General features: G+C 40.9%; 1 protein-coding gene across 13 annotated transcripts; it reads left to right on the top strand.

Moving 5' to 3' along the window:
- The first annotated feature begins 179 nt into the window (after window positions 1-179).
- On the top strand, window positions 180-21396 carry ago4 (argonaute RISC component 4). 13 transcript variants are annotated; one of them, XM_080862754.1, is made up of 21 exons: window positions 180-435; window positions 7429-7600; window positions 7719-7839; window positions 8568-8749; window positions 9136-9272; window positions 10753-10887; window positions 11474-11561; window positions 11715-11862; window positions 12353-12472; window positions 12753-12881; window positions 14583-14657; window positions 16577-16618; window positions 17466-17614; window positions 18046-18230; window positions 18326-18485; window positions 18726-18897; window positions 19054-19197; window positions 19310-19444; window positions 19530-19631; window positions 19855-20054; window positions 20339-21396. In XM_080862754.1, exons 1-21 carry the CDS (start codon window positions 207-209, stop codon window positions 20445-20447), a joined length of 2934 nt encoding a protein of 977 aa, XP_080718880.1. In that variant the 5' UTR covers window positions 180-206; the 3' UTR covers window positions 20448-21396. The 13 variants fall into 13 exon arrangements, with proteins under 13 accessions (XP_080718880.1, XP_080718879.1, XP_080718874.1 ...); XM_080862753.1 differs by having other exon boundaries at window positions 12753-12914; window positions 17481-17614; XM_080862748.1 differs by having other exon boundaries at window positions 12753-12914.
- Window positions 21397-23653: the final 2257 nt, after the last annotated feature.

The following is a 23653-nucleotide window of genomic DNA, read 5'->3' as shown; positions in this document are numbered from 1 at the left end:
TTTTATTTCCAATTTACAGCATTTAAAAAAAACATTTTATCATTCTAATATTGTTTCAGTTTTATTGACACAAAGTTTTTCAGATGTGACTTCTTAAGACAACTGCGCATGCGTGTCCAGGTGAAAAAAGGTATATAGCAGGGGTTTAAGCGCAGGTTTTTATTTCAGTGTGGAGGTATCCTACTGGAGGAGGTAGAGTAGCAACAATGGTACTGCCTAAGAGCAACGAGCTGGTACCACGGAGCGAGAATCGTGTGGGGCTGTTATTGAGCGTATCGTCCAATTATAGCGTCTTGACAGCAGAAACCATGAACTGGGAGTTGTTGCAGAAAAAATACGGTTATATTTTAAGGCGGTTCCTGGAGCGTTATGTACTACCAAAGCAAGGCAACGGAAAAGGGAGGAGGTATGAAGACCGGTTTGGATTTAGAAGAGGTAAGGATGCCCAGATTTTATATCTTGCCTTGGGTTTCTCTTCTTTATTTTTATTTTGTGACCATGTTTCTACAAGTCCCAACTAAATCTTCAAAGGAAAAACAAAAACATTCAAATTTAAATCTTAAACTCGAACAGCAACCTGTTTGGGGGTCTTAACCCCTTCTCAAAAAATAAGATTTCTTATGATATAATCCAAGTAAATAACAAAAACACAAACTGATGAAAAGCTGCTACCTTTTATTCTGCTTTATTCAGATAAAATAAAGCAGGGCATGTGCACCTTGCTTGGAAAGTATCACTTAAAAAGCTTCTCAGTTTGAAAAAACAAAAAAACTTACACAAGATTTGCTTTAAATGTTTTGATGTCTCACAGCACAATTAAGCATTAAGAAACTTTGATCTTTTTTATTTGGTGTAACAAATATTTAGTATATACTCTGCTTACAGACAGAAACTTTATTAATCCCACACTGGAGACGTTCAGGCGTCGAATGAATGAGAAAATGAATTGAAGATATAATAGAAAAATGAATGAATACAAGGGTAATTTGTATAGTGTAAAAATGCTATTATACTTATTGATGCTATATTGTTTAAGCTGTATTTAATTTTAACTCCCAAACAAAGAAATTTTGAGTATAACTAGTAAAAACAACTGCTTGCATCTCTGCGGTAGCCTACGGTGTATTTTGCCACTTGTAACCGACGCATGCGCATATCTAAACCGTCAGCAGCATCGGCAGCGGCGGTAGCTCAGTTCAGGTCAGCCCAGTCAGCAGTCGTCCACGCGTCTATCTATACTCCCGTTTCTTAAATTTAGCCACTTTCAAGCTTCGAGATACCGCCCCCAATTTCAGCGTCGGTACGGAGCCGCCAGGCCGGGACAGAGACGGAGAGAGAGGCCTCGGCCATGGAAGCGCTCGGACCCGGTAAGGATTTTTAAGAAAGCGAGAGCGGAGCGAGGAGCTGTGAGCGCGAGCCGTGTGTGGGGCGCGTGTGCGCAAATGCGTCGCTTCACTGGGGGCCGTGGCTGCAGCGAGGCCTCGCTGTGACGGGAAAACAAGCCGAGGCCCAAGCCCGTGTTTGTGTACGTACTCGTAGTACGTTAATTACATCGAACCAAGGGGGGCTCCTCTTCCTGTTAGTACCGGAGGGGGTTGTTTTTATCCACTCTCCCGCCGTGTCCGAGGGTTATATTTATGTCAGGCACGCTCTACTCGTCGTGTCGGGGCTGGCATTGTGTGAGTGGGGATTTAACTGGGACCTTCCTTCCTTCCGCGTCGTGCTATGTTTACGTTGTTTGGTTTCGCTGTGTTTATTCGGCGTTTCACGCCTTTACGACCCGATTGTTTCAAGGGGACTGCGCGTTTGCGTCGAAATACGGCGGAATGTAACGTGTTTTTGCAAAATCCCCCTCTCAGTTAAATCATATAAATCTGCCTGCATCGCCATCAGGAGCAGGCAAGCTCGTCTCTTACACCCCCCTCCCCGCCCGTCCAAGATGACAGCGATGGTTTGGGAAGACAAAATGAATGCCAACAAAACACGTTTACTCTGCAGATGTGGTGATTTTGTGGTTTTTTTTAATGTGAGGTGGTCATCGGTTTGCGCGCCTCTCCTTGGGCAGCAGCCATGCGCCCGTGAGAGCACAGCAGGGATGGATGGCGCTCTTATCGATCAGATCTGCAGGCCAGCTCCATTATAGTCTCCTATATGATAACAAAGGCACGTATTTTGATGCAATAAAGGCATGCAGTGGGAAGTCAAATCATGCACCTGTGCGGTCATCAGTCCAATATGCAGTGTTATTGTCACAAAGCTGCAAAATATGTTTAGGTCATATTCCCCCCCACCCCACTGGAGACATTGTGTTCTTTTTTTTGTGTGTGGGAAACGCGCCTTTTCATAAACGAAGCATCTTTCAACAGAAAAGTCTTCATGCGACAGCATTGACATGGTTTATTATTATTATTTATTTATTGACTTTCTAAATGACCACACATTTCCCCGCAAGAATCAGAAGAAAGGTAGTGGCATTAGGAAGCACTAGATGTGTTATTTAAACAGGAAATGTGCTCCTGCAGAAAATGTTAAATGGATGCAAGAAGCTGTGAGGGTCCAGGCTTATTGGGGACAATGCATCCTATCTATCCTTCAGGGGTGTGTTTGGATCATTGCTGCACATAATGAAATGAAATAATGACTCCCAAGTAATCAGCATTTATTATTATACATTAGTGATTGCTTATTGTGCCTGCTGTGTGTACTTTGCTACAGCAAGTGTTTAGGTTGTGGAGTTTGAATTGAGATTTTCTATCAAAGCCTTTGTTTACACGTTCATAGATACAGACGTAACAATGAGATTTTTTGTGATGAATATAAATATGATCTGTGAACACTGCTCTAGAATTTCTCTTTTTGGCATGTTTGTAAAGCTTTGCTGCCCTTTTCAAAGGCAGTGCTTAATCTTTATTAATATTGAATTATTAATAATAATATTAATATAATGCAAACTGGCCACGGTGCAGGTGTGAAGTAAATCTGAATGTATTAGAAATAAGTTTGACTCTTTTTCAAAATTTCTATACATGCTTAATATCTAATCGCGTTCTTTTCTTTATGACCAAAATAAACGCAAAGCTTTAATATTGTGACGGCCTTAGTTGCAGTTTTTAACTCTTCTAAATTACAGTTACAGTAATGTCTTGTAGCCCAGTCTGTGTGTCTGCTGTCTCCCGTTTAGTCGTGCTTCAACAATACTCTTGTTCAGTGGTGGGGATGTCTTCAAACACAGGAAAGATGTAAAGCAGACGGTCAACTGTCTGTTCTTAGAGGTGTGAAATGCAGCAGTGAGTGGCCTATTCAGTGACAGAATTCTGAATTGGGTTGTTGTTGTCTCGAAATTGTGGTGGAGTCACACAACATGAGTATGCAGAGATGAGTGAAAAGACAAAAGCCTGGAGGACACTGAGTGAAACTGAGAGGAAGTGTAGAAGTATAAGATCCCATTTGGAAAATGCATTAATTCGTAATGGTAAACATGGTCAGTAAGACATCCTGTGTTACATTTAAAATCATCTAAGTCAGCTCGCCTGATTCTTCTGCACATCTCTACACTGATGTGTGGATATTTCTACATTGTGAATGGTCACTAAGCCTTTCTTAATGTATCTCCTCTTTCTCCTGTTCGGTGTAGTACCTTAATCCGGGTGATTTTCAGGTGTGGGCGTCAGTGTACTCCCTGTTCGGTGCTCTTAGTCTCTGACTCATCGCAGGGCCAAGCCATCATCCTCGTGCTTAGCTTTAAGCCCAGCTGTCTATGCTCCACTGTGGTTACCAGGGACATGCATAGCATTAGTAGGCTCTACAGTGCATTAGTAGGAAACCCTACTCAGAAAGTGTGAGTACACTGCACACGATCTAATGGTTTGTCTAAATTAGATCAGTGAAGAGTTGGGGGTGGGGTGTTACAGTAAGATAGGGAGGCCGAAATGTTTATGGTCAGTTTGGATTTAAGTTTTGAAAAGGAAGGCTTGTTTGCCTTTAGTGCATCTGTCATTTTGTGTGTAAGGGGGGAAAGTTAATTTCACTTCCTCTGACTCAAAGTAGATGCAACTCTGTCTCATTTGGAGCAGAAGCACAAATTATGGAGGAAGCTCGCTGTAAATGTGAGAGCTGCTATTTATATGGTATTCAGCACTGTTTAAGTACTTCATTAATGTTCTGGTTGAAAAAATGAATTAAAAGACCTGTGCAGATTGTCACTGCTGTCTTGTGTTAGTGCAGCTGACAGGTTTGCTAAAATATGTAGGCTCTGTATTAAATACTGAGTTGTTTTTTTTTTTTTTTTTTTATTGAAACTGTGCCTCGTAGCTCCATAGTGTAGTGGTTTACATATTTGCCAGACAAGAGAGAGATACCCCAGTGTGATCCCAGGAGGAAAGACGGATCCCGTCGGGGTTGTGTCAGGATGGGCGTCTGGTGTAAAAACTGCCAAATCAAACATTTGGAGCTGCCCACTGTGGCGACCCCTTGTGCAGTTGAAAGTGCTGTTACTGAGAATGAGCTTGTGACATTCACAAAATACAAGACCATGTTTACTTAGAAGTTCTTTAAAGTGAAATGTGTTATCCACATGTGTGGCTTAAGTTTTGTATAATGTTCAGTCGCCTGGATTGTCATCCAATACTTGGTTTTTTTTTTTTTGTTTTTTTTTTTTTTTGGTTTGCCTGTCCCGCTTGGTTCCTTTGCCATCAGAATTATTGTCTAAAGGCAAAGAAACATGCCCAACGGATTTACTTTAGGATTGTCATCCAATACTAACTTAATTATTTATGTTTAAATTTAAAAGTAGATCTATATTTTTCTTGCCTGTGGCAGCAAAGCCAGCAGTTACACTCAGATTTGCTATAAGTTGTTAGTTATTGGATTACAAGTACTTGGAAAATAGCTGCGCTTTAGACAGTTGGTCAGACAAAACTATCAGTTTCTATCTCGTGCTGGGTGCTTTTCATATTTTACAATTTTAAAGTTCATGTTGGGTCAAGTTGGGGGGGGGGGGGGGGGGGGGTGTTAGTGGAGAGAAGAGTGGTTGTGGAGGAAGGATGACTTTAGGCATTTCACATTGAGACACATTTCTAAGTGTAGTAATGTAGCAGCTGAGGAGGCTAAATATAGGCACAGCTCTGTTTTTGGTGGAAGAGGAAGCCCTCAAAGTTGCTGTGCATCATGTCTATACTAAAAACACTTTCTGCTACTTTCACACAGTGGGCTGAAAGCAAAAGAAATCTGTGTGCAAAGGTATCTGCGCATATGCACAAAGGTAGACGAAATAGAAGTTGTTTTTGCAGTTGACTGCAGGTCGTCTGTTAGCTGCATAGACACAAAGTGGATTATTTATGCAGATGGCTGAATGCTGAAATTTAGTCCATGCTAAGCCTGCACTAAAATAATTTGGCAAATGGGCCCATTTTCTATTGCTGTGTTTGTTATAATGTGTCATTATTACTTGTTGCATTAAAAGAATTATTGTACATCCCTTACAATGTCTTTGGGTTGGCTGTAGCTTAGGTGTTAGAGCAGGTCATCTGCTAATTGGAAGGTTGTTGGTTCGATCCCTCCAGTCTGCATGCCAAATGTCCTTGGGCAAAATGCTAACCCAAGTTGCTCTCCAATGTGTCCATCGGACAGTGAATGTGTGTGATTGTTAGATAGCGTTTATATAGAGCATAGAGTTTTTGGGTTAGTCAGAGTAGAAAAGTGCTATATAAGATTCACCAAATCCATTTTTACTTCTGCCAAGTCATTCATATTTTTCTGTTTTAAATTACAAAAGTTGTACTTTATTACATTGGTTTGACTTTAGAATATATGCATCAACAAATCTGAAAAGCTGGAGCTGCCAAATGATAGTATAAGGCAGCAATGAATAAAAGTACCTCAATGAGGACTATTCCTTCCCTAGTAAAACACAGCTGCATCAAAGGTGTTGGTTTTGCAGAACTGAAGGATCAAGTGTGACAAAATCCCACGTTGGAGACAAAATGTTACATAAGCAAATTATCCTGCCTGTAAGTTGTGACATACACCAACACAAATGATGAGTACAACATATGCAGAGACGTGTAGCTTCAAGCATAATGTGGAACATTTGGTATGCCTTTTGTTGCTATCTGTAACAAGGCCAGTAGGACAAATTTAAATGACTCATCAGAGTATTTCCAGATCGTGGCAGAGAAAAGCAGACGTGCAACAAATGGCTTCTTACTTGAGCACGTATCGTCAAACATAATGTTTCATAAGAACTAATGGCTTGTTCATGTGATGGAGGAGGAGTGGGTAGAATAGAGGAGGGAGGAGGAGGGTGATCTGGGGTGCGCAGGCTAGATGAGGGCATGTTGGGAAGCGTGTTTTTAGGAAGCGATGGGGAGGGTCTCAGTTGTCTGTGCTCTCACGCTTCAGTTGTTAACTGGAGCGTGTGGGTGCACGGAGTTTAGGAGGACCCCCGCAGTCCCTTAGCTGGCAGTTGACAAAAGCATTAGGCAACATTTGGTGCTACCAGCACTTATTATATTTACACATAAGTATATATATTTCCTTTTAAGTGCTTAAATTTTGTGCATGCTTTAGTTTGGCTAAAGCATTCAAAAGCTTTTTTCCCCTCCTGTAGAGAGTTGTATTAGGATATTTGATTTTTAAGCCTTTTAGGCGCTCTTGTGCCAAGTAATGCTTGGCTAGCCATATCAGCTGATGATTTTGACAGAATAAGCACCACATTCCCTCCTTCCTCCCGTGTTGATGCAAATCAGTAGTGTTGATATTTGAGAGATGAATCATTATTGGGTTCACTGTAACAGGAAGCTTGAGGTCTTGTGCATGTATATGTGCATATATTGTGTTCCTCGGTACTTGCGGCTTTTATGATTAAAATTGAGGCTCATGTACTAGCGTAAATTGTGTATATGTATGTTTCTGTATGTATGGGAGTTGGATGCGGACTGTAACGGTAATCCCAGACTGTCCGCATGGCACCCCTCCATATGGTCCCACTGCTGTTTGTCTGAGAAGAGCGCTGTCTTTGTCTCGGCGTAAAGGGTGGGCACCCTGTGTGTCTGGGTGGAGCAGTGGGCGGGTTGAAGGATAATTGGAGGTCATTGTTTCGCCAGCCCCTTGTTGACCCATGTAGGTCAGGGGCCAGAGTTACGGATCAATCAAAGCATGCATGTGCCCTTCAGGGTTCGAGACCATTTTAGTGCATTCAAGCAGGTGTCACTAATGAGAGTTTCCAATGAGCTTGGCGTTGCGCAGTGCACATTCATCCATCAGACATGACATTTAATGGCAAGCTAAACAAGCTGTCACCACCTTTATAAACATTTAAATGCCAAATGTGCTTTATGCGAAGTTTAAAATGAGACTTGTCTCAAATGTGGACGTTAGGGAATCAATTTATTGTTATTGTGTTGCAAATTATTACTCTTTTCCTTTCAGGCCCGCCCGCCCCTACCTCTCTGTTTCAGCCTCCACGGCGTCCCGGCCTTGGCACGGTGGGGAAACCCATCCGGCTCCTTGCCAACCACTTCCAGGTGCAGATTCCCAAGATTGATGTCTATCACTATGATATTGAGATCAAGCCTGAGAAACGACCACGAAGGGTTAACAGGTAAAGATTCATGAAGATACTGATCGTTTTGATCTGTTGCTTTTGCAACCAGACTGCCTAAATGTCTCTGAATGTTGATTATGTGCCCTGACTATCCTGTTGGACCTCGCTTCTGTAGGGAGGTGGTGGATACCATGGTCCGGCATTTCAAGATGCAGATTTTTGGTGACCGACAGCCTGGCTATGATGGGAAGAGGAACATGTACACAGCACATCCACTGCCAATAGGGAGGGACAGGGTTGGTATTTCAGGCACATAAACTGTCAGCTCTAATGCACCATAAAGGGATAAGTTTTGTATTTAATGGCATACCTCAGTGATTGTAGATCATATTTTAAGAAGGAAATGGCAGGCGTATTAAATGGGTTACTGGCTCAGCTTAAGGAGGCAGACTACATAATTGAGTGAAAGGTTTCCAACTGGATTTCTAGGAAAGTCTGGAACAGGAATGCGATCTGTGCTGGTCTGAGGGGTCTTTTAGATAGGACCTCTAATAGAAAATGCAGTATGCAGGCATTCATATTTCATCGACTATGTAATTTAAGCTGACAAAAAAGCCTGATGATGAAAATTTATGTTTAAAGGAAACAATAAATTTCACTCCAATAATTTAATCTGTTTGTATCTGGCCAGTATATGTGGAAATGAGATCTCAGTAATACAAAGTGGGTTACTAATATCTGCATGACCAGTTAAAAAAGTGTTTTGGTGCCATTTTTATGACTTACTGACATTTCATTTGCTTTATTTTGGTAACTTAAAGTCCTTTCCTTCAGTTTTTGTCTGGTTTATACCCCTTGATTCTTCATTGGTGACTCTAGCTCATCTATTTGTAATCCAAAAAATGATTACATTCTTTGTTTTGCATTTCTGGGTTTTTTGATCACCCCTTGTCACACATTCTACAACCAATGTCCCTTCGCTGAGCTTTTGTTTTCATCATTCTTGGCCCTCTTCTGCCCTCAGGTGGATCTGGAGGTCACCCTACCTGGTGAGGGGAAAGATCAGACGTTCAAGGTGTCCTTGCAGTGGGTTTCTGTGGTGAGTCTTCAGATGCTGCTGGAAGCCCTGTCGGGTCACCTTAACGAGGTGCCAGAGGACTCCGTTCAGGCTCTGGATGTCATCACAAGGCATCTGCCTTCCATGAGGTACGGCTTTTCACCCATGACTTACAAACGCATCACCAGCTTATTCACGTCTTTTCTGCAGTGTTGTTGATGTAATCTAATGTCAGAATAATGGCTTAAATTTTCCCTGAAAGCTGTTATAACTTAGTAATGTAAACACAGATGTATTTAGAAGAGAAGGACTTAAACATATCAAGAATTCATTGTACTACGAATATCCAGATCAATAGAGCAGTTATTAGCATGCTCATATGCCCACTTTTGTCTTTCAGACTAATGCGTCTGGATTTTTTTTTTATTGCATGTTTTAAAAATATACCTTAATGGTTAAGTGAACATCTGGTTTGTTAATAAATACAAAAATTAGATAATATAAAACCTAAAATTTGTTTTTCGGTTACACACAGGTACACTCCAGTGGGGCGATCGTTTTTCTCTCCTCCGGAGGGTTACTACCATCCTCTTGGTGGAGGCAGGGAGGTGTGGTTTGGTTTCCATCAGTCTGTCCGTCCTGCCATGTGGAACATGATGCTCAACATCGATGGTACAAACAGATTTTTCTGCAGCTATGATTTGAAATTTTATTGATTTGAAAACATCCAAAATGAGATTTTTATGTGATGTAAGGATGCTCACTGGCCACCCAGTTAACTGCCAATTGAAGCAAATATCTAACTGGCCAATCTTGACAGCATATCACTGCAGTTAGGCATGTACACATGGTCAAGAGTACCTCTTGAAGTTCAGTGTCTGAATGGAGAAAAGTGACAAGCATGAGTGAACGTGGCATGGTTATTGGTGCCTGACGGGTTGATCTGAGTATTTCTGAAACTGCTCATCTACTGTGATGTTCCCACACAACCATCTCTAGTTTTACAGCAAATGGTCTGAAAGAGAAAATATCCAGCAAATGGCAGTTCTCTGGGTGAAAATGTCTTGTTGATACCAGAGGTAAAAGGAAAATTGCCAGACTACTTTGAGCTGAGGAAGGCAACAGTAACTCAAATAACCACTTGTTATCAAACAAGAGCAGGAAGTGCACTTCAAAGTTTGAAGCTGATGGGCTACAGCAGCCAAAAAAACCCACACCGTGCCACTCTTGTCAGCTGAGAGCAGGAAACTGAGGTTGCAGTTCACACAGGTTTGCTGAAGCTGTACAAAAGATTGGAAAAATGTTGCTTTGATCAATCAATCTTAATTTCTGCCGTGACAGTTGAATGAGAGTTCGAATCTTGCATTAAACTGATTTCTTGAACATGACAATGAGTTGACTGTACTCAAATGGCCTCAGTTAGTGGGTCTCAGTCCAATCCCCAATAGAAAGATGTGATGCAGTGACAAATTGCAACTGTGCAATGCTATCATGTCACTATGGATGAAAATGCTGCAGGAATATTTCCAGCACCTTGTTGAATCTTTGCCACCAAGAATTAACAGTTCTGAATTAAAAACGGGGTCCACCACAGTACTAGCAAGATGTGCCTAATGAAATAAGAAAGTGCTTACAACTAGAATACTTTCTTTAATATTTCGTACAGTGTCATGACTCCCATTAGACTAGAAACACTGACTTTCTTTACAAGTAAAAACTTGTAAAGAAATGATTGGGCGGAAACAGTCGTAAGTATTACAATGCAATTCAAATGAAGTTTCAGTATGTTAGCAAAGCATCATAATATATTGCTTTATAAGATGCATTACAAATCATGTTGTGTTTATAATATGAATCTGAAAAGGTAAATAAAGGTAGATAATTAAGGGTAAAAGTGAAAGGTGCCCTAAACACAAGTATCTCCATTGAACTTTTGCACCTGTAAAGTACAGCTCAAGGTATTGGTTCACAGAAGCGCACAAGGCTGTTATGTGTTTGGTCTTTAAATAGCGAAGTTGACAAAGAAATTTCTGTCGGGTCCGGATTTTTAATTGGTTCGTTCATCTTTGCTTTTCTGTATTGACTGCTATTCATTTTTCCTCAGTTACTGATTTATAAAACCAGTTGAATAACTTTCTTTTTTCCTTAACAGTCTCAGCTACTGCTTTCTACCGTGCTCAGCCTGTGATCGAGTTCATGTGCGAGGTGCTTGATATACAAAACATCAATGAACAGACCAAACCACTGACTGACTCACAACGTGTCAAGTTCACCAAGGAAATAAGAGGTGAGCACTCACAACCACCAACTGAATTAAGAGCTTAGAATCTGCCAGACCGGGGAGGTCAGTGACACACATTATCACGTTATGAATGACTTTAGACTCTTTAACTCTTCCGCACTCCATAAAAAGTTACAAAGAAATCCACTCTGGTAACTGGGTCATGCAGTCCTGCTATATCTAAATCAACTGGCGGAAATCAAAGTACTTTCTCTTTAAGCAAAAATACAGAAACATTTCTTTGACCAGTTTTGATCTTTCTTTAGCCTCACATGTTGTAACTGGTAGTTGCACAACAAAGAGCAGAAGCTGCTGACATGTTTTTGTTGAAATTCAGAACCAGATAGTTAAACTTGAAATTAAACTTTTTTTTTTTTTTGTTCTTCACTTCTCTAGCCTCTGTGGGGCTTGTATAAGCACACTTTTCTGTCTAAAGAAAAGGCATAGCTAGCTGGAGTGTCAGCATTGATATTATGGCCTCAAAAAACCAGACTGCTAAACCTGCTAAAGGCAAACACAGTAATGTGTTTTACATTTTATTTTATTTTTTTTATCCAGACATTGCAATTATTCTTGGTGTGTTGTTAAACAGGTTTGAAAGTTGAGGTCACACACTGTGGTCAGATGAAGAGGAAGTATCGAGTTTGCAATGTCACGCGCCGACCTGCCAGCCATCAGACGTAAGTAGCAATCCTGCACTGTAGTAAAGTGTACCAAAGTCATACCCTTATAAGTGTTGTAAATGTAGAATTAAACTAGGCAAACATTTTCTTATTTATTCATACTCACGGAGACTTCAATGTGGCTTGCACACATTTTCCATTTATGCACAGGTTCCCCTTACAGCTTGAGAACGGCCAGGCCATGGAGTGCACAGTAGCTCAGTATTTCAAGCAGAAGTACAATCTACAGCTCAAGTATCCACACTTACCCTGTTTGCAAGTAGGACAGGAACAGAAGCACACCTACCTTCCCCTAGAGGTGAGAAACCCCCCCTTTTTTTTTTTTTTTTTTTTTTTTTTTTGGAGGGGGGGGGGGGAGATGGAAAATGTTCTCACGCAGTATACCTTTAATAATAATAATAATAATAATAATAATAATAATAATAATAATAATAATAATAATAATAATGGATACTTTATTGATCCCCATGGGGAAATTACTTGTTTTTCTCTGCATTTGACCCATTCACTCAGTGAAGCAGTGGGCAGCCCACTAAGCAGGCGCCCGGGGAGCAGTGTGTAGGGACGGTACCTTGCTCAGGGGTACCTCAGGGTAGCCGTTAAGTGGATTCGAACCGCCGACCTTCCGATCATGGGGCGACCACTTTACCTACTGAGCTATCCCTGCCCCATAATAATAATAAAATTAATAAAAAGTTGTGACATTTTTTCCTTTTCAGATTGCCCACTGCTGCTCCTCTTATCTGATTTTTGTTTAATTAATGAAATGCCCATTCCTCCTCCTGCAGGTCTGTAACATAGTAGCAGGCCAGCGCTGTATCAAGAAACTGACCGACAACCAGACATCAACCATGATTAAAGCTACAGCTCGTTCAGCCCCCGACAGACAGGAAGAGATCAGCAGATTGGTGAGAGTTGGTTCCCTGTTTGAGGAGGCATTGGGGGCTGGATCATCATGCTGTATTTTTAATTGTTTGCTTAGTTATAGCAACTGCTTCAAACCCAACCATGTCTAAAGGAAAATTAGAAATTTGAGTGTCTGACTTGAGTGTATTTATTTAAAAGGGACAATGAACACAGTTGTCATTGTCAGTATACTAGATTTATCTGTACATTTTCAAATGCCAGTCCCTGGCAGGTTGATTGTATTGTGATTCCTGTGAACTGGTCTTCCTTTCTCTTTCTCAGGTCAAAAGTAACAGCATGGTCGGGGGCCCCGACCCTTACCTGAAGGAATTTGGCATTGTTGTGCATAATGACATGACAGAGGTGACAGGGCGTGTCCTCCCAGCGCCCATGCTACAGTATGGGGGCCGGGTGAGTACAGACACAGGGAGGGACTGTGGCAGGGTGAGTACTGGGCAGGGGACTGCATTCTCAGGGCGCAAGCCCGTTGGGAATGCACAGGGTGGGCGTGGGACGGGGCTTCAGAGTGAATGCTGTGACATGGGGATGTTCCAGGTTTGCAGAGGTTTTACAGCTAAGGATTGAGATGCTTATAATCTTGTAAATACAGTTAAATTAAAATATCCAAAGTGATTAATGACTTGAGTACATGCTGAATAGTATACCCATTACATATACATTAAACTGGAAGTATAGGTGATACAGTAGTCGGCTTTAACATATGCACACTTGTAAGACCTGGACCTTTCCCATGTTATAATCCTGTGGTGCATCTCAGATGTCTATTAAGTGTCTCCTTTTGCATATTCTTCCCCTCATTAAGACAGCTTCAGGATGTAAAGATCTAAATGATATTGCATTGACTGCTTTTTGTAAGTGGAAGAAATGAGATGAGGAGCCTGTGGACCACTGAGATATGCCCACTGAATTTCAAATCAGCCATTTGAGGATCTAAAGTTGAGAAGCCTAAAGTCAGTTTTTAGTGTCACGAAGGTGGCTCTTTTGACCTGGCTAGAAGCATTTAGTTTTGGTTTTAAATCTTCATTTTGTCATCTTTTTGCTGTATCCTGTAACTGATTGTTTCCTGGAGGAACACAGTGTATATAAGCAACTGAAGCAGAATTTATGGTTCAGCAGGGAGAGCGTGTTCACAGACAGCGGGCGGTCTGGGGATGGCCCATCTGCCTGCAGAGGGCTCTGTGTATGGAAGCAGTGTACAAAGTATGTGGTACAGCCGGTCTGCGGGCCACTCTTGCTTGTGCTGTTGTTGGTCCGTCAGCCAGTAGTGGAGAAGAGCGAAGTTACAACATACAAACTGCTAAAGTGAAACGGAGTGTTAAACATGAAGTTTCCACTGCGGCCACTGTCGGTACTCTTCATGCTTTGTCTTTAATTAAAAAAAGTACAGCATGAATATAGAGCAAAATGTTGTTGTTTTGCGGTTTTTCCCAGTGAACTCCGCTGTCGCTCACTTCTCTATTCCGGCTCACTTGTCAAGCAGTCGGCATTGGCAGTGGCATACAGCATCTGCTTCCAGTGACGTGCAGTTGAATTTTGGAGAACTGCATGGGAGCCCATCTGCAGTGAGTGAAAGCCCCTCTCCCCCGCTGTACGAGTGGTAACGTCTACACAGACGGACATATTTGCTCGACCATAAATTATGCTTTAAGTTGTGCCTTAACCAACACCACTGAATGAATCTGTTCCATTAGCTGCTATTGGAGTAGTTAAAATAATCAGCCACATTTGTAGGCTGTTAATCACAGAACATTCAGCTGTTTCAATTTCACTTTGATTTCACAAATCAAAGTGATTTTTCCACATCTTTTTTTTGTTCTTTTCTTCTTTTTTTTTTAAAGGTTAAGACAGTCAAATGTGGCTGTTTAGATGTATGCATGTTAAAGTTTCTGAACTCTAATGTGCAGCTGCCTTTTTAGAGGTAAATGGCTGCAGTAACAATGCACTGAGTGGTTAAAATAATCAACTTGAGGTTATACATTTTAGCACTCTGTGCACTTGTGGTGATCACATCACAAGGTTAGCAGTTTTCTCCCACATTACTGTCATGTGTAGCAAGTGTGTCATTTCACTTATTTCTTTTGTTCTTTATAGATTTCAGACAGTGCTTCAGCTGATCCACTTTGTGCAGAGGAAGAGTCAAATGACCCATCAAACGACCCCTTTTATGTGAGGCGCAAAAACCCTGAGTTAACAAAGTTGATACCCACCGTCGGGATATTTGTTATCTCTGACTGGTGTTTTAGGTTGTGTCAAGTCAGCTAATGCAATGAAAGCCTGGATATGTTCAATTTGTTTACCGCTCTGTTAGGATCTGTGATGCTAGATGGCATCATTTGCATCTACCTAGCTAAAATAAGGAATTTAATAAATAGCCATATAGCAATAAGTTATTCGCCTTCAATATCTTGACTATTGCCTGGGAAGGCATGTGAGGCTGAATTGGGATTCAAGGATTGTGTGTAAAGGTGGGGGGTAATGGAAATGCTGCCAACCGGAAGACGATAAGACTCTTATCCATGCAGGAATAAAGTAAAATTAGTCTTCACTTCCACTGTTTGTGCCTGTGGAGTGAATGTGAATCTATTTTTCATATGAAAATTAGAAGGTTAATATAAATACTACAGGGGCTGGATTAAAACTCGCCACTCACTGGCAGTGTGCAATGATTCTGCTAAGATAAGATTAAATTTTAATCATCCCTGTGGGGAAATATTGGCTCAGTCTTTGGCCAGCTTTCTCGTAGAGTTCTCTGGCGCCTTTTTTAAACTTTTTATAAAAAAAAAAAAAAGAGGCATATTCTCATTTGGGAGGGGGGGAGTACCTGTGCCAAGCTTAAATCCACTTCTGACTGCCTCAACTATACATTGCGTCATAAACCCAAGATCCTGAAAGAACACTGAATGATTTGGCCATTTGCCTGCTGGGATATTGAGTCTAATCAGCTTCTAGCATAAGTGCCCTTAATGCATACAGAAAGCTTTTTTCCAATTTCTGTGATCACTTTGTATGAATGAAATGCGCACATTTCATTCTATTCAATGTGATATAATCGTGCCGCCTTTTTTCTGTGTAATATGCGCTGAAGTTTTTATTAGTCTGAACAACCTGTAAATATGTATTTTTATCTTCTTTTTTTTTTTTTTAAATACATTTTTCAGGTTGTGTTGAAAAGAGATGGAGAACCACTAAACTTTTGGCATTCGACTGAAGTTCCATGTGGCCACTCAGTTTGAAGAACAAAGCTCCTAATGGCCTTTGGCAAATCTTATTAACTTAATTGAAAGCTTCCCTTTGAATTTCCAGTCGCAACCCAACTGAAACTGGAAGTGCTCGGTGTCTCTTTAAGTGGATGCAATACTCATTATACTCATATTACTCATTAGGACCCCTGACATGAAGCAATATAAGAAAACCGGTTATTTCTTGGCAATTTAAAAAGAATCAAAAGTTCTGATTTTATTATTTTTTTTAAATCTATTTATATTTTTTTGCGCGCAATACGTTTACATGACTGACCAAATTGGCACTAGCCTTTGAGGGACCAAGTCATTATTTTTGGCAGCAGGGTAACAATCTACCTCGGAAACACCCCCCACACCACAACTATGGACTCACCCAGCCCTGGTGACTTCAAGGCAAACCTAGATACTGCTAGCTTTAATTGGTGAATCAACTTGTTGAACTTGTACTCAGAATTGGCAGCAAACCAACTGATGTTGTTACAGTTGTAGCCACATTAAGTTAAACTCATTAAATTTGTCAGTAATTTGCATGTCACAGCTCAACAGCATGATATCTTTAGAAATGGTTAACTAGTCTGTACTACAGTGTCTCAACATTTGCCTTTAACACATTGAGCTTTAGCATAAAAGAAGGAAGATATTTAACTATGTATCTGTACTTGACCACTGTTTCAACAGCCCCATCATCTGTCAGAGGCAGCAAGGATGGACCCAGACCAATTTGGATGGGCTTCCTGCTCCTATCTAAACTGACAGTTTCCCAGATTTTAGCTAAAAGTGAACCATTACAGAGTGAATATGTTGCAAATAATGACTTTCTATGTCTGTTTCAAATTCATTTAGGATAAAATGCAAGCAGCTGTGGCAGACTTACTAAATGTAGAGGTAAAGCGTATCCCACCACACCCACTGCCCCAAACACTTGGTTGAAGAGTAGGTATACTTCAGTCGGCCAGGACTTTGTTCGGTTGACTGCAGCCTTCAAAACTGAGACTTTTTTTTTTCTTACACAAGTCTGGTGATGCCAAAATAAATGTCATGTGTTAACACTCCCCCCCCCCCCCCCCCCTCCCTCTATAAGCAATGGTAAAACTGGTATTGAGGTATCAAACATTTAAGCCTTTTAACACTTGTACAGTGTTCCTAGCCAATGTACAGTGTTTACAGGCATGTTCAGCTGTGTGTTAACCCTCTGAGGTCAAAGGATGTGGATAAAGAAAATTAAGGGAACACTTTGAAAATCTTATATTTGATCTATCTAAGCCCTTAAAGGGAATAAATTATATTTTTCACTGACTGTTACATCCTCATGTTCTCAACAACTTACACAGTGAAAGATTTTGGCTCCGAAATGTCATTTGAGTGCCAATGTGTAATTTTGAAGTGTTCCCTTATTTTTTGAGTGGTCAGTGTGCATATAACTCTAACCCTATCTCATTTTTACATTTTTGGATTAAAAAAAATGTTTTCACATGTTTTGGCAACCAGTGGACAAAATTCTCATACACACAAACTTTTTTTACACATTTTTACAAAACAAAGTCCTATTTTTTTATTTATTTATATTTTTTTTATTTTTTAAATTTATTTATTTATTTTTTCCCCTCTTCAACATAGGGTTAGTGTTAACCTTAAGGATGATTGGACTTCAGAGGGTTAATGCTTTGTTTGCTTGTAATTGTTGCAGCTTTTGTATTGGCTCATCCAACTGCAGGGTTGACTAAGAGTGTAGGGGCTCTCTCCGCAGAATAAAACAGTGGCGACGCCCAATCAGGGCGTGTGGGACATGAGGGGCAAGCAGTTCTACGCTGGCATAGAGATCAAGGTCTGGGCTGTGGCCTGCTTCGCTCCACAAAAACAATGTCGTGAGGACCTGCTCAAGTAAGCTTTTAACAGCTGTTAGTGCAACATTTTAAAGAAATATCTAACATTTACGCTTATATTAAACACTCAGTGTTACAGTGAAATGTCTGGATTTAATTCTGTGCACAAAAATATGAAACTAAGTTCTGTAAATGAGAACTCACTTTTAATACTCCAACTCTTTAGACTAAGCTGCTCAAATCCCCCCCCCCCCACGGCATCATCACTGTTTGGGTGCAGCATGAGAAAACCCAGATTCTGAAGAGTGCAACGATTTTAAATATGATGTTAACGATCATTGATATAACATGTTGCCATTACTACTAACTCTAAACTACAAATCGAGAATATTTATATGCAAGCGGTTTTTCACAGCAGTAGATGGGAATTGCCCACGACCTTGAATTGGATAAGGGACTGATTTATAATAAACTCTGGGGTTTTAACAGGAGCTTCACTGACCAGCTGCGAAAAATTTCAAAGGATGCTGGGATGCCCATTCAAGGCCAGCCTTGTTTCTGTAAATATGCCCAAGGAGCTGATAGCGTGGAGCCCATGTTTAAACACCTTAAGATGTCTTACGTTGGTCTGCAGCTGATTGTGGTAATCCTTCCTGGCAAAACACCGGTCTACGGTAAGGAACTTTTCTTCATTTTTATTTTCTTCTTTCTTATATGGATTAAACAATATTGTGACTGTAATCTTGGTCATGTTGGTTGTCTTGTGCAGCTGAGGTAAAGCGGGTGGGAGACACCCTCCTCGGTATGGCCACCCAGTGCGTGCAAGTGAAGAACGTGGTGAAGACTTCCCCTCAGACCCTCTCCAACCTCTGCCTCAAGATTAACGCCAAGCTAGGAGGCATCAACAATGTCTTGGTGCCTCATCAGAGGTCAGAAAGAATTCTAATTTGGTCACAGAGATGCAATTTCTTCTCTTGAATGGTGAAGATTGTTTAAATGTTCTCTGGAAAATGAAATCTTCCTTGGTAATCATGTGGGACAGAGACTTTTTTTTTTTTTTTTTTTTTTTGCAAACATGCGAGGATTATTAATTATACTGTTACAGTATTAGTGCTGTTTATGCAGTATGAAATTAAAAATGAAGCATACTCCTATTTGTTTTTTTTCAGGCCCTCTGTGTTCCAGCAGCCTGTCATCTTCCTGGGTGCTGATGTCACACATCCTCCAGCGGGTGACGGGAAAAAACCATCCATCGCAGCAGTGGTGGGAAGCATGGATGGCCACCCAAGCCGGTACTGCGCCACGGTGCGAGTCCAGACGTCTCGACAAGACATGTCCCAGGTAACTACAGATGTGCTTGAAACTGACACAGATGGTCTTTATAAAACAGATCTAATGTTTTACCTCAGTATGACCCAGCTCACGTCCATTAAACCAAAGTTTGCTCACTTTTTAATACTTTCCTGTACTAACTCCAGATTTGTTTTGCATCTTCAGGAGCAGCTCTTCAGCCAGGAAGTTATCCAAGACCTTACCAACATGGTCAGAGAACTGCTAATCCAGTTTTACAAGTCGACACGCTTCAAGCCCACACGCATCATCTATTATCGTGGTGGTGTATCAGAGGGACAAATGAAACAGGTAATACTGGCAGCATGTAGAAATTACAAACCATAAAGCTAACAGAATGATATGTAAAATCAAACGCCTTTGAGTTTTGTGTAAACTCATTAAATTATTTTTGGTATTTCAGGTAGCATGGCCCGAGCTGATAGCCATCAGGAAGGCCTGCATCAGTCTGGAGGAGGATTACAGGCCTGGCATTACCTACATTGTGGTCCAGAAACGTCACCATACTCGTCTCTTCTGCTCTGACAAAGCTGAGAGGGTTAGCAGTTTACCCAGATGTGTGCATTTAAGGGATATCTATTGGTCAATCTGTTCCCTAAGTCTGACTTTATTACCCCTTGCAGGTTGGGAAGAGTGGTAACGTTCCAGCTGGCACCACAGTGGACAGCACCATCACACACCCGTCCGAATTTGATTTCTACCTGTGCAGCCATGCTGGGATCCAGGTGAGCTTACATGATAATAAAGGAAAATGAGTGAAATTTGTGTCCAGGTTATTAACTTTTTGCAGTGGAATAGCTTCCAGAGCATTGGGAGGGTGGACAAAGATTAGAGCAACAAACAGATTCCAGGCAAATCTGCGGTTGTGAGTGAGCTGGAATAGAGCAGGAAGTCATTTCATGAAGTTGTAATGCAGTATTGACATTGTTGCATTGCTTTCTCTTTCAGGGAACCAGTCGCCCCTCCCACTACCACGTCTTGTGGGATGACAACTGTTTCACGGCCGATGAACTGCAGCTCCTTACCTACCAGCTGTGTCACACCTATGTTCGCTGCACACGCTCAGTTTCCATCCCGGCCCCAGCCTACTATGCCAGGTTGGTGGCTTTCCGAGCCCGCTACCACCTGGTGGACAAAGACCATGACAGGTAAGGGAGCCTCGTATGTAACTACAACAATGTCATTATCAGATAAAACATAAATGAGTGTTTAAGATGTTTCTAAAACCTTTCAAATTAACCACATTGTTTAAGTTCTAATGTAAAACTTTTTTTTAATTGGTTTTTAATATAGAAGTCTGTGCATCAACTCACTTTAACCTATTAGTTTAAAACTCTAAAGCACCTAAAAGCTAAATTATTAAATGGCTTTCTAATCTGTATTGATGGTACAGAAAGGAAAACCGTACTGACACTACTTTTTTGTCTTGCAGCGCCGAAGGCAGCCACGTCTCAGGCCAGAGTAATGGCCGAGACCCCCAGGCATTGGCAAAGGCAGTTCAAATCCACTATGATACCCAGCACACCATGTACTTTGCCTGAACTAGCCTGTCAGCCAGTCCACTTGTGGATCTACCCCATATATATATATTTTTTTTCTTTTTAAATCCATCTGCCCCATTCCCCGTTTTCCTTCTTCCCTCTCTCCTTGTAGTCTTTTCTTCATACTCACTCTACATTTTCTGAATCTGCACCAAAGCGGCTCGTGGAGGGGGATTCATCTACATCCCAACGTCCAGCAGGCTCTGTTTCATGGAACAATTTCCAACCAGCGTTCCCAATCGAGCCGCCCTTTTAACCAGCAATCCAGCACTGCGAACCCACAGGGGTTTACAATGCACAAAAGAGAAAAACGCGAAAAAACAAAAACAAACCATACACACATCTACGAGTTGAGCCATTATTTTGCGTTTGTTTTTGTTTTTTCTATTTGAATGTCTGTACTCATGTGTTTATAAGATACACTGAGCGAGAGAGTGGGCAGGCGCAAACTGTGCCCGCACAGCTCTTTAGCTCTCCCAGCTAAGCAGGACTCTTATCTACTTTTACCTCAAAGCCCTTTTGGGCAAAATCTGTCACAAGGTCTTGGGTTTATCGGGTGGTGGGGAGGGAGCTCTACATGAACAGAGATGGAGGGGGGTTGACCTTTTGAGAATTATATCTATATATATTTTCCTTTTTATGAGCGTGTGTTTTAACTTTTTCTCCTTTTTCGGTCTTTTACAAGCGAGGTGACCTGGGTGTCCATACCCATTGCAACTTTCCTCCCATCTTAGCGAAGAATACGCAAGTGTGTGTGTGTGTGTGTGTGTGTGCGCATCTCTGTATATACATTTACTGCTGTATGAGAGTGTTTGTGTGTGTTTCATGGCAGGCCACTGAATTGTAAAGGGAAATCAAGGAGATAACTGCTGTAAATGCCTCAGATTTGTTGTGTTTTATATTCACACATACAGTACATATAAGCATATATTTACATCTATAGAGCAACTTTGAGACATATGACTTAAACAGGCCTCATAGAGGCACGTGTGGGTATTTGTAGCAGTCCTGGGTCACTTATTAAATGAAATGCTTTATTACATTTAGTGGTTGTGTTAGCCTGCTGCTTGCACAGGCTGGATAGGGATTTGCACCTTTGGGAGACGGCTGCTTTCTTGTGCCTCTAAACATCCTTGAATCCCAGAGTCCATTTCAAGTAGTAACTGAAGCCAGGACTGATGTGTAGCAGTAGCAACCATGGTCTGGCCTGTGACTGGTTCAGCATTGGGACCTGTTTAAAAAGCTGAAGGCATTAAACACAGTATGTTTTTATCAGTCTTGCTTTCTGTGTGAAAAGTGGTATCCAATTTTTTTAAAACTTTTTAAGAAGGGTTATGACACTGCTGGACATTTTTAAATTTGTTTTCAAGGAACCTGGAACCAACTTAATTTTGATTTTTAAGGTCTCCTTTGCTAATGTTGGCCAATTCATTGCACTGACCAGGGATGCTAAGCAGGAACCAGAGGGCACTGTCAATCTCTTACCTTTATGCATTTATACATACGAATCAACAAAGCAGATTTGTAAAAGTTTAATATAAGATGTTTTGTGGTTATCTTAAACTGTTTTAGACCTAGTAGTTTACTGTTGTTGTTCTCGTTGTTGTCACTGTTGTTACTATTGTGATCAAATTTTTAAGGTCTGCAGCGAAGCCAGTTATATAGCTACTAGTGTGATTTCAGGAATAGACTTCAGTTGTTGAGCTGCAGGTTGAGGGGTTGAGTTTTCAGATTGGAAATTTTTTTTTTTTTTTTTTTTTTTGTAGCATTCTGGTGAGAGGTAGTTCTCAGGATGGATGAATTCGCGCCTCTTCTGCAGGTTCTGATGTAACGGTGGCCGACTCTAGTTGTCTTGTAGCAGTCAGACCTGGTGTAACAGGTCTGCCATGGTGGTGTACGTCCCGCACCGGGTGTTGGCTGGTTTTGATCCGATAGATGGAGACAATCGGGAAATGTTGTTATGGTAGGCAATGAATTGAATTTAATTGTTTTTTTTAAAAACAATTTTACTCGGCGTGTATGTCAGTTATATCCATCTTACAATTCTCTATTTAACAGTATTTCTTTGTGCTTTTTATGCATTTCAACACTGGATTAAATTGACGGTAAATAGAAGCGCTGCCCTTGGGAACCCCCCCCCCCGCCCTCCCTTTTTTAACATGGAAACTAATGGTGACAGACGTACAATTGGCTCCCCCTAATGTTGCTTTTGGATAATAATGCAGGACAGCAGGCTTTGGGAGAAATGTGCACGCCTCATCGAGAGGGACAGCTCAGTGAAAACCCTTTTGTAATAAACCACCCGTAAAGCAGCAGGTTTACTATGAATGAGTTTGAGCTCCGTCTTGATGTGGGCGTGGGCATCAAGTGGAGAAGCAGGAAATGAGTAGCAGAAGGGGGACTGGGGAGGATGTTTTCCAGGTGTTGCTTGCAATAAGTTTTAAATGATGCAGATTAGTTTTTACAGTGTGCAGTTCTGTTAGCAGATTTGATTAAATATTCATCTGGGATCTCCAAGGGGGAATGTTTAAATCACAATATTTGGTCATTAAAATCCAGTCAGATAAAGGCTCACTCCCTGTTTATAAATATTACAAAGCAATATTAACCCAAGTTTTCAAATATGGTTAAAAACAAAGATATAATTCTACTCATTGTGATTGTTGGTCACTCGCTATCAAATCTCTGTATTTTATTTTTTTTAATTTTACTTTTATTTTTTTTTTGTAAACATGATTTGCTTGTATCAATCAGTGGGAATGTGCATTCGGTGGAGTACTTGTGTAGGCTTTAGACTCTTTCTTTCAAGTAACAAAATGTAGACTTTGCTCGCCTGCATGCCAGAGTATTGTCCTTTAAAAAAAACAAAACGACAAAAAACAAAAAAACTGAAAACCTTTTTGGAGTCATATTTATTATGAGAGAAAAAAAAATATAAACTTCCTTTTTTTGGGGCGGGGTAAATGTTTATCAATTTAGTGGGACTGTTTTAGGCTAGCAATATTTGTCTGTCTCTCTTTAAGATGTATTTTAAAGATTCCTACACAAATGTCAGTAATTTGGGAGGTACAAGCTGTTTTTTGAGGTGAGGGCTTCTGCGCTTTGCGTCGTGTTCCAAATCAAACGAGGTACTTTCTTCAAACGTGGACCCGTTAAAGACCGAACTCCTTTCCTCTGAGCCAGGTTACTGTAGAGAGCATCCATTT

This window comes from Rhamphochromis sp. 'chilingali', assembly GCF_963969265.1.
Source record: "Rhamphochromis sp. 'chilingali' genome assembly, chromosome: 17".
Taxonomy (NCBI): Eukaryota; Metazoa; Chordata; class Actinopteri; order Cichliformes; family Cichlidae; genus Rhamphochromis; species Rhamphochromis sp. 'chilingali'.
The sequence above is the reverse complement of the archived record's forward strand: the minus strand, read 5'-3'. Positions and strand labels throughout refer to the sequence as shown.